The sequence below is a fragment of the Cajanus cajan genome, chromosome 4, assembly GCF_000230855.2.
Source record: "Cajanus cajan strain Asha chromosome 4, NIPB_CcT2T_4, whole genome shotgun sequence".
NCBI lineage: Eukaryota > Viridiplantae > Streptophyta > Magnoliopsida > Fabales > Fabaceae > Cajanus > Cajanus cajan.
This window is the reverse complement of record NC_138520.1, coordinates 71,502,952-71,515,208: the sequence shown is the minus strand read 5'-3', so window position 1 is coordinate 71,515,208 and position 12,257 is coordinate 71,502,952. Positions and strand designations below refer to the sequence as shown.

The following is a 12,257-nucleotide window of genomic DNA, read 5'->3' as shown; positions in this document are numbered from 1 at the left end:
AAATTTTTTATAAATTTGATCTATACATGAAAAACTTTTTAATTTAACAATTAAATTCTTAAAAATTTGATATAGAACATTAATTATTAAATAGAATAAATCTATCAAGACTTACTATTGAAGTAAGTAAATTTTTTCTTCATTAAAAATAAAAATAATTTGACCACAAAATAAAAAAAAATAAACAATAAAATAAAATATAAAAAAAATATTAATATATTTATTATATTAGATATAACAACATAATTAAAATATAATTAATAATGTCATTTCATCATTTACTGTATAGTGTCATTTCATTGACAATATAGTGTCATTTCATTCTTTACTGTATAGTGTCAATTTGGTAGTAAGTGGTTCATCCTTTAGTGATACATTACATTGTCCTTAATAATACATTGTATAAATCAATTTCCATTGACAATATTACCAAATTCAGTGTTTAAAATGCTTTGTACCTTGGGTCTTTTTCCTTCCATGATTCACAACCGTGAACTGTAATCATTGATCGTTTATGTTTAGTAGTCTGGAACCAGAACGGCCCGTTCTGGTTCCAAGTGTTTTCAAAAATTGGCATCCACGTGGCATCTACATGGCATCCACCTATGCATCCACGTGGCATCCACCCATGCAACAGTTAACTCCATTAAAGAAATTTGGACGGAAGTCCCACATTGAAACCAATTAATTTATTAGGGACTAAATTGAAACCAATTAATTAGTTTGGAACCAAATTGAGACCAAAAATAAAAGTGGGACTACATTGAAACAAAAAAAGATTATAAGGGACCAAAATAGGTATTTAGCCTAAATATTATGTTTGAATATATAAATTATATTTTAGATTTATGATAAATAATTTGTATAGTAACAAAATTTTATTTTATTCATTGATAATTATTTTTAAATTTAATAAACATGATTTCATACAAAAAAAATAAAATAAAATGAGTGATCAAATTCTATTTTTACCTTACTTTTATTTACTAACTTTGGAAGAAAAAAAAAATTAAACACCAAGTGATTATTATTTTTTTAAAAAAAAAACAACATTTTCTTAAAATATATTGAAAGTCAAATTTTGATTTATGCTTGTTTTTTGGATTTTATTTCAGATTTCAATTATTATTTAGAAAATTTGAAGAAAATATATAAAAAAGTTTGTTTCTATTCTTAAGTAGGAATGAAAACATGATAAGACGAGTACGAGTTTCACTATTTTCGTTTCGTTCTTATTTTCATATCTTATATTTATCCTTGTTTGCATATTTAATAGGTATGAAATTTGTGTCTTTATTCCATTTCTGTTAGGTATTGAATATAGTTGTATTAACTTTGTACTTCTCAAAAAAATTAATTATATATTTTTTGTAAAATATATTTTTTTAAAAATAATTTTTACATAAAATAATAATTAAAAATTACATTAATTAAGTTTCATTTGATGTAAATTTAAAATAGAGTAAGAATTATATAAATGTCAAGTAAATTTGAAAGAAAATAATTTAAATTCTTAGAAATTTAAAGCGAGTATGAACGAATTCACACACACACACACACACACACACACACATATATATATATATATATATACATATTATCCATACCTCGGTCAACCCAGATATTTTCTATTAAAGTCGGGACGAATTTATATATTACTTACATGAATAAATTTACTTGTCATCCTTATTCTTAAGATAAAGTAATTTACTATTGAGCCTCATCTCTATATTATTAATATTTCTTTAAATAAATATTAATAATATTATTAAGATTTCTTTGTAAGGTTTTTGAAATACAAATTACATAATACACTATTTTGTCCAGAACATACACTATGTTTTGTTAAATATATTACTAAAATCTAAATTCATGATGGTATTCTCTAATATTTTTCACTTTAATCATAAAGACTAAAATTATAGATTTAAAAGTTATTGGATTAAAATTATAAATTTGATATTGTAGGAAGATTAAAATTATAATTTAGTTGAATACAAAAAATACTTCATTTTATTATAGCCCTCTCTAAATAATAATCAAATTCGAAGCAATGAACCTCTATATAATAAATGCGAACTTCTATTTTGTGTGAAAATGTTTATTGGAACTTTTCTTCAATGAGAGAATTTATAGAAATTCTTTTAATTTCTTATTTTATTCAATTTTTATTTATCAAAATTATTTATAAATTAAATATTAATTTTAAAATAAATTATCAATAAATAAAAATAATTTTTTTACAATATAAATTATTTATCAAAAATTTTAAATATATTTTATGTATTTAAAAAGATTTATATATATTAATTTTAAATAAAAATTATATATTTAAATATAATATTTATTTATAAATATAATTTATTATAAATTTTAATTATACTGTATATAATAAATACAGTAGAAACTCTTTAAATTAATACTCGGTAAATTAATAAACTCTCTAAAATAATAAATTTGTCCGGTCTCGACTTGGGCTAATGTAAAAAATTGAAAAACTTGATAAAATAATAAGATAATAATTTTTCGGGAGATCCCTTTATAATTTTCGATCCCAAGAAAATCATAAATTAATAATTCATAGAAACTGAAAAAAAAATATATTACACTCTATTGAAATATGATTCAATAGTTGTCTGTTTTCCTTTAAAGTTCAAGTTTATTTGGAGCTCATCTCTAACTTTTCTTATTACATCCAATAGCTCAGGTGTTGTATTTTTGTATTGTATCATAAAGTTGTGAAGAATGTTCGACGCCATAAGTGCTTCCTCTTGTTTACATTTACTGTACTTCAAAAATCATTATTGATTTCCAATGCATATGTACTTCAAAAGTCATTATGTATTGATTTTCAATGCATATGTATTTCAAAAGTTACTAATTTACGTTGAGTCCCAAGGTTCGCTGCAACATAATTATAAGAGGCAGAGACTAATTTGCCTTTTTATTTGGTATGTACAGTATAATTACTTAAAAATTCTTTAAATTAATAATTATTAATTTATTAATAAATTAATAACTCTCTAAATTAATAAATTTCTTTGGTCTTGACATTATTAATTTAAAGAGTTTATACTATTGTATGCGCTATCAAAATCCTGTTGGGCCATATTTTCTATTGGGCTAAGATCTTGTCATTATGGACTCAAAAGAAAGATGATCAAGTGAGCGTAAGAAATTGAAAAGTAAATCAATTTGGTTACACGGATCGGTGATAGAAAAAGCTTGCACCTTTATTTTAAAACGTACATAATTTAACATATACAAACCTAAATCATCTGAATTTTAGATGCCAAAAAGAAAATTATCTGTATTTTGGTTGCGCAACTCAAGAATATATATAGTATTTGAGATTCCATTTTCATTGGTCCCCACCCAGCATGCAATTTATAATCCCTGGCTTTTTTGCCTTTGGAGATTATTGTTAATTGGAGTTTGTGACATTGATACGAGATTCTATTTGTGTCGAACAATTTTAGTGGCCACGGTGATGATTAAATACCTAGTTAGTAGCCGTCCAAACTTTTTTTCTTTCATGAGATGATGATGCTATGCTACCTTCTCAACAATATACTTTATACTTTTGTCTGCCCCATGTTATCCATGCATAATTGCTAAACTTTTTATTTTTTTATTTTTTTTATCTTCATTTTCATGTCAACACGCCCTATTTATCACAATAATCCATGGCCAAGGAAATTTTGTGATTATTTTATTCACTTTAAAATTTACACATAAGACCGCCAAATTAATTGAAGATAATTATGTATATAAGTTGATGTTTTATTTTTTCAACCACCAAAGACGATCTAATGATGAGAACTGCCATAGATATGTGAGAACTTAAATTTGTTTTGTATTATTATTGTTAAATTTATAACCCTTATTATTAAAACAAAAAATACTTCATTTTTTTCTTATCCGAATCACTTTTTGAAAACGCAACACAAGTTATAATGATCCCTTATTTTATGAAGCTTTTAGTTGATCCATTTGCAAAAGACAATTTGCTTTATATCGGTTGTGGATTTGTTATTTTTGGTATTTATATTTATATAAATAATTTATCATTAATTTCTTTAAAACTTAGTTTAAAACATTTATACATTAATATTATTAAAATTACAGAATATAATAACAATTATAAGATTAAATGAGTAAGAAAAATAATAAATCTATATTTACTATTTAGAGTAAAAAAAATAATACTAAAGTTAGCTATTTTAATTTATGTGTGATATAAAATAGATCAACTCCATGATAAAGTTTTGGACACCCACTTTTAGTAGTTTGTGGTATAATCTTAATTAGTAAAAAAGTTCATTGCCATGTGAAACGAAAAATAAATAAAGAGGGTGAGAGATAGACTAAATAGAATGCAAATATGTAATATAAAGGGCAGAATAAAAAAAATAAAAAAAATAAAGAAAAAAGTAGTATTTTTTATTTTTGACAAAGATTATTATATGAGATGAAAATTAAATAAAGAAGATGAGAGATAAATTGAATAGAATGTAAGTACGTAATATAAAGAGTAGATAAGAAAAAAAAATAAGAAAAAAAAGAAAAAAATAGTACCTTTTTGATAATGATAATTGCAGTGAAATAAAAATTAATAGAGAAACGAGAGTTATATTAAATAGAATATTAAGAGATGTAATATATAAAAGATAAAAAAAAATGATAAAAGATAAAAATTTTAAAAATTTATTATATAAATAAATATACTAATATAACAACATATAAAATTAATTCGTTTTATAATAACTTGTGAACGTAATCTCTTATTTTATAGATAGATTGTTTAAGTATCCGAAGCATTAAGAAGGCTCAAGTGAAGAATTTAAAGAAGTAGGAAAATTCACAAAAATGAATACTCATTTATATATACATACTCCACTGAAAATACCCCGTCCCCAAATTGTTGAAATGCTAATAATTGTATTTTGAAATTGTTTAAAAGCTTATCATACAATTTATAGACCATTAAGTCAAATAGATAATTTAAGGGTGACTAGGAATAAATTTCAAGGCATGATTGTAAAAGTATACATACTACTCAAATGGTCGTGATTTCACATTTTTAATTGTTACTGGTAGCAAATCTAGTCATTTGAGCTGTAAAAGTACTAGAGTTTAAAAAATAATTTTAATGTTAAGACTTTAAACGAGTAAAATGAATTAAGAGAAAAAAAATGTGTAATTTTTTTTAATAGACAGTAAATAAGTTTCAAATGACTTAATAATATAATATTTAAGTCAGACCCACACAATAAATAAATAAACTTGAAGGGTATAAAAACAAATGCATTGAAAGACCAAGCATTACATAATAGCCAAACCATACTATATGTTATCTTAGTAGAAACAAATAGGTTTCTATGGTCTATTTAAGTTCAAGACTTTGCACGGACAAATTATTATAAATTCCATAACATTGTACTAATGTTGATGAGAAGTTCATATATTAGCATTATAACAAGAATCTAGCGAGGGTATAACTCTGTAATTGAAGCCTCGTTTGCCGACTCTTGAATTGATTTAGTCGTGGATTGACTCGATATTGTTGTCCCTGAATTAACACCCCATGACATGTTTGGAAGGCTTGTAGCTGCACTATCCATAAAAAATGCAGGTTTTGAAGGCACTGGGAGAGTGATAGAACAACTATTAAGCATGAGTGCAATGTTAGCCATGGTTGGTCTGTTGCTTAAATTTTCTTGAACACATAGTAAACCAATGTGGATGCATCTTATCATTTCATTTTGTAAATTATTGATTAATGATGGATCTATAATATTTGTAATTGTCCCCTCTTGCCATTTTTTCCATGCCTGTAAGAATTGCAAGTAACCAAATATTAGTATGTAGACCACAAAAATTCAATTTCTTCATTAATATTTAGGTGCCCATAAACATTTAATTGCAAGGATGAAATAAATATATAAAACTTACAAAGTTTATTAGATCTTCTCCATTCTCATGACGAGTATCATGATTTTTTTGACCACTTACAATCTCAAGAACTAATACACCGAAACTAAAAACATCTGATTTCACTGAAAATTGTCCATGCATTACATATTCAGGGGCCATATATCCACTACAAATCATTGAAGCAAACATGTACAAACTTAATATTAGTGAAAAACCAACATATATGTTATGACTATTTACAATAATAAATTCTTATTGTTTCAATTGCTACATAAAACCCCTATATTTTTAATGGTGTTCTAACTTTAATTTCATATTAATTTAAAAGTATAGTTTGTTTTGTCACTCAATTAAATGTTAAACATTTTGAATAAATGACCAATATTTGACTAAGTAATAATAAAAACAAATTAGTTGATAGTTAAGTAAATTTAAGCATTCATGAATTAGTAAGTGATAATTGGTAAATATATTTATAATTTTTTATTCAATTTAGACAATTATTAAATGAATATATTTTATGCTTCAAAATATATATTTTTACCTTAAACACTTAGTTAAAGTTACTTTTATTTTTAAGATGATTTCTTTTTAATATTAGGCATTTTTAATAGTTTCTTTATGAAGATGCTACACAAGGAAAAAAAATTAGAAAGCCACAAAGTCAAAATCAATCAATATCACTCAATCAACTAGATGTGCTCTGAGTGAGCCTTTCTTCAAGAATTTACTTGAAGTGACCAACTACTCACTTTGAGCAAGTGCACACCGAGACTACCCGTGTGATAATGTTGCTTGCTTGCTTAAGCAAACAATCCTCTCGTTCTTAAGGAGCCAAAATTAGCTTAAAGCGACTAAATCAGGTGCTCTACATGAAGTAAGTCAAAGACTGTCCATAAGAGATGATGCTAGCTCACTTAAGCAAACAAGTGACATGCTCTAAGTGAGTTAGAATTCACTTAGAGTGACTACGAAAAATGCTTTGAGCGAGATAAGTTAGAGACTAACTTGGAAGGATCAAACAACTTGCTTAAGTGGACCATATGGATGCTTTGAGCGAGCATGCACGAACAAAAACTCATTTAAATTATTATAAATAATTAAGGTTTTTATAGGAACTTATTAGCATCTTAGTTTTTAGGATCAGAATTTTTGAGGGATTAAAGAAAGTCTTTATGAGAACATTTTTGTGATCATGAATCACTTGAAGATTCCTTCTTTTCTTGTGTATAATCCTTATCTGTGAGTGATTAACTCTCCATTATTAGAGATTGACGTAGTTATTGTACTTGTGCAATTCTCCTTTTTCTCATTCAACTAAATGCTTTTATTTAATTAATCATTTTTACTTTATACTTAATATTTGTTGTGGTATGATCATCCATTAAATGATTTTCTAATTTTAATTAAGGTTGGGAAACTTGTTTAGAAGTACGATTTGTGTAAAACACTGATAACATTTGTTACTAGAAATAAGATAAGTTTTATCAATTAATTTTTAGGTCTCTGACCTTAACATGTGTTGTTCAACAAAAATTACTAAGGAAATGAAAATCTTTTTAAGTAACTTCGAATTTCTTGCCCAAGAAATTAGAGTTTAAATATATTTAAGAGCTATTGAATTAACTTTCTAATTTCTAAAATTGAATGAAAATTTGAGAAAATTTACATGAGAAAAGTTAGTGAAATCAATCTTTGATCGTCTTTATTGTCTAAATTTAAATTATTCATTAATATGTTGTGTGCTTCTTACTTTCATAATTTTATAATTTTTTATGTTTTACTTAAAAAAAATTAAATCTATTTAATTCATTTGTTTAGTACCAAATATTAAATTAAACAATTATTACTCAAGTTCATGTAAATTCATTAACTTGGACTTTTGTCCAATTTACTACTTATAATAATTTGTATACTTGTCAAATGTGTAACAATAAACTCTAGCATATTATAATACTTACTAGGTTCCAACAACTCTACTTGTATTCTCTTGTGTTTGATCTGCAACAATTAATCTTGCCATGCCAAAATCTGATATCTTAGGAATCATTTCTTCATCTAAGAGAACATTACTTGCTTTGAGATCACGATGTATAATGCGCAATCTTGAATCCTCATGAAGATAGAGAAGACCTCGAGCAACACCTCTAATGATTTTGTAACGCCTTTCCCAATCCAATTGTGCTTTCTTTGTTGGATCTATGCATTAGTCAAAGCCATATGAATTTTAGAGTTGTGTTAGTATATATGGTTGATGATATTTTTCCTGCATTAGAGCTAAAGTAATGGAGCAAAAGACTAATTTTGCTAATATTTAAACTTACTAAATATGAAGTAGTCAAGGCTTTTATTAGGAACAAATTCATAAACAAGTAGTTTTTCTCTCCCTGCCAAACTGAAACCAAGTAGTCTAACTAAATTTCGATGTTGAAGTTTAGCCAATAAAAGAACTTCATTCTTAAATTCCATGTCTCCTTGGCCAGAATTGCTTGACAGTCTTTTGACAGCAATCCCTTGTCCATTAGAGAGTAAGCCCTGAAAATATATTGTTGTAAGGTATACAAAAAATTATTTGCAGTTGAATTTACCTATATATATATATATATATATATATATATATATATATATATATATATATATATATATCATGTTTTGATGAAGAGATGATATGCATTTAAATGAAATAATGTTATCTTACTTGGTAAACAGTTCCAAACCCGCCTTCTCCCAGTTTATTAGAATCTGAGAAGTTATTTGTTGCAACTTGTATTGTGTCTAAATCGAATTGCAATGATTCAACCATTTGAATTTCTTCATCGTGTTCATCTTCATCTTGATATGTGACACAAAGCAAAATATTATACTTAGTGTAGTCAAAATACAGAGAGAGAGAGATAATTTGTAAAAACAGAATAAAAGATCTTTGCCTTCTAATTTTCTTTCTCCTTCCTCTAAATAGTGATTAAGTATTTGAGTTTCCCATGCTCCCAGAATTATTTGTAAAGTAGATTAATTTTTTATTATCAATTTTAGTACACTGCATATACCATATTCATAAAAATATATATATATTATATCCATTGAGAAGTATTTTTTTGTTTCCATCTCTTCAAAAATTCATTTTGACAATATATAAGAATTGAAAATATGAATAAATCAATTAACATTTAGACCTACCAGGCAAAAGATTTTTCCTTGCTTGCTTCCTTCCAAAATATCTGCTAATAACAATAAGCAGAACAACAAGAAGAACGAGAAAAATAGTCACAACTACGGTAATTGTAATCCGCAATGAGTTGTCCTTTTCTGCAAAAACCAAAATCTTGTGGTCGATAAGACTTTGCAAATATTAAGGAAATAAAATATCAATAATACAAATAACTAATTAGTGAGAAAAATAGCACATAAGAATAAGGAAATGTAAACCCAAGAAAGGTGGAAAATGTTCGATGCATGTTTCGTAGGGGATCGATTCTTTGAATTGTCATACTTGGTGTGGAATATATAAATATGAAATCTGATAAAACTAATTAACAGTCATAAATAATGAAAGAGAGTTACCTTTTGGTGAAGGTGATACCGGTGGTACAACTGGGTCCAATATTGTGGTATGGTCGAAGAAGGGATAAATCTCAAATCTGACATTACAACTGGGTTTAAGCAACACAACACCAACCTTGTCTTTAAAATTTCTAGGGATTTCTGAGATAGTCCAGTCCAAGCAATCACCACAATCTTGGCTTGACAAATCAGGTGTACACTGCACAAGACCGTATATGGTTTGAAAATTTGCGGCAACTGCATTGCCCGAGTCATACTTACGACGAGAGTCACCTGATGCAGCTTTGCCTCTTAGACTTCTCACCAACTCACCCAACACTTTGTTGAACTCATCCACATCCGTTGCATTGTTTAGGTTATTCATTCTAAAGGGAGGATCAGTTTCCATGGTGCGAAATATTGGACGGTTCGAGTAGCGCAGCATGCACTTTGCTTCCCACTTGATTGCCTCTTTTTGATTTGGACAAAATTGTGTGAGAATGAGTCTAGAATAGTTGAGGCAAGTGCGACACTCGTCTGGCTCAACATCTCCCCTACACAGCCCAATGGCGTATACTTTGTCTGTGTTTTGGCCATACGAGAAATTGTAGAAACCATAGTTGATTTCTGTGTGGGAAGTGAGGGTGGATAAGAGGGTCTTGAGGTTGCTATGGTACGTGCTATTCACTGTGTAGTTCCCATTTTCATTGGAACAGATTTTGGCCCTTTGGTATTCTGGTGTGAAGCTGGCTTCAGTTATTACCATTATTACATAGAGGCAACAAAGAAAGGAAAGTGGCATACAAGAAATAGTAGTCATTGTAAATTGTTCTATGGGAATATTGAGAATGTGAAGAGTTGGGGTGGTTTTATATAGTATATACACGCATTCATGAATAGGTATTGATTGTTAAAATAATAGAGAAACAGGTGACACAATGTCATCAATACCCTTTTGCATAAGAGGTAGAAGATTCATCCAAGCAAGAAAAAAGAAAGAAACAAATAATGTGATGTGTGTGATATTTGACGCCACGGTCAAGAAAATTAGCAACTGGGCAACTTTTATCGTGCTTCCAAATTTTGTCCCTCTCCTCTTTACCCGTATATTTTCCAATAACCATTGTCCTTATTGTTGTGTAATAGAAATTCCTGTATCAGAAAGAAAGTAAGAGAGTTTTAGGTACTCACACTTAATTTACTGAGTCCTGGTAGTTACCTTTCTTTAACTATGTTCTTTTTTCAGTAACAGTTTGAGTAATGTCTCCATTTATTATAATTAGAAGATCTCTCTTGTTGGGTGAACGAGATTTGAATATAAACACTCAAACTAATTTAAGAGAAATGTTTACCTATTTTGTTAAAGTTCTTTGACAGAAGATGTTAAAAAAAGAAGAAGATATATTTATATTGATATCTTTTGGTCTTTCTCCTTTGTCTCTTTTCATGGAAAAAAGACTAATGTTAGTGGAAGACTGACTTATATATATGTGGTTGACTGTGGAGTCACCGCTCGAAGACACATGCAGGATATAGACTTGACCAAGCCAAGGCTTTGTTTGCTACTCACTTCCCTTGACGCCGTCGCCAGAAACAAATATTAATTGATGACAAATCAAATCACTATTTATTTCATAGCAAAACTATTGCGTCAAATGACAGCCTCGCCTAACATGTTTTTGACTTAAAAGTAAAACTCAATCTTAAAAAATTAATATAATTTGGATAATACGAATTTTGGTGAATGTATGTAAAAGAAGAGCTTATAATATAATTAAGTAAAAGATATTTAATTAAGTCATGAACCTTACAAAAATCATACAAATATAAATGTTAATTAAATATTTGTTTTGGAAGAGGCTTAAAGTAAGAATTGTATTAACCTAATTAATTAGTTGGGTCGACCTTGCATGTATGCATGAGATTCTATTGTGATACTGTGGTTTTCACTTAATTATTCATTTTAGTTTGCTTTTTTAAATTATAAATTAATTATTAATATCAATTATGTATTATAATAAATTATTTGATTGGAAGAAAATAGAGAAAAGTGGAGAACACTTTTAAAAAAATTAATATTTGATTTAATTTTTAGGAAGGAACGAAAAAAAAATCTTCTCCTTATTTACATTTTTATTTTAACTTAAATATGTTTTTAATTTCTATAAAATGAGCGATTTTTAATTTTGATCTTTATAATTTTTTGATTTTCTAAAATTTAAAATTATTTTTTTTAATTCTTACTATTATATAATATTTTTAACTAAGTATGTGTTTATTATATGGTTAAGTGACAATTTCAAATAGTACTATAAATGTGTATGATATCATGTTAGCGGTTACATCTCTAAAAATATTTATAAATTCTTAAAATATGTTATTTATTTACGTTAAAGTCACTACTAAGGGTAAAAACAATGAATTTATTTATAGAATAATGAAAACTAAAGAAAAGTATTTTATAGGGACCAAAATTAAAATTTATTTATTTATATTAATAAAAAAATAATATTTACAAATTTTTTAAGGATAAAAAATTATAAAAACTAAAATCAAAATAAATTTATTTTATAAAGATTAGAAACATATTTGACTATTGTAAAAAATATATATTTAACTTTTTTTCATCTTTTCATGCTTGCTATGTTTAAAAGTGTTGCGTTTCTTGTAAAAAAAAATTATATTGTCCTTACTCGGATTTAATATAGAAAAAATCAATTGTTTGTTCATTTATATAAAATTCAATTTATGTTGTCTCATATATTATTATTTTTAAATTA

At 26.6% G+C, this 12,257-nt stretch overlaps 1 protein-coding gene across 3 annotated transcripts; it reads right to left on the bottom strand.

Annotated features, from left to right (window-relative positions):
* Positions 1-5,281: 5,281 nt before the first annotated feature.
* Positions 5,282-10,500, bottom strand: LOC109802212 (cysteine-rich receptor-like protein kinase 44). 3 transcript variants are annotated; one of them, XM_020363465.3, is made up of 7 exons: positions 9,499-10,488; positions 9,115-9,243; positions 8,636-8,769; positions 8,262-8,472; positions 7,899-8,136; positions 5,956-6,103; positions 5,282-5,834 (listed from the first exon to the last, which is right to left on the bottom strand). In XM_020363465.3, exons 1-7 carry the CDS (start codon positions 10,295-10,297, stop codon positions 5,487-5,489), a joined length of 2,007 nt encoding a protein of 668 aa, XP_020219054.1. In that variant the 5' UTR covers positions 10,298-10,488; the 3' UTR covers positions 5,282-5,486. The 3 variants fall into 3 exon arrangements, 2 of the variants coding, with proteins under 2 accessions (XP_020219054.1, XP_029127829.1); XM_029271996.2 differs by having other exon boundaries at positions 9,115-9,259; positions 9,499-9,897; XR_014433375.1 differs by having other exon boundaries at positions 5,694-5,834; positions 5,956-6,059; positions 9,499-10,500.
* Positions 10,501-12,257: the final 1,757 nt, after the last annotated feature.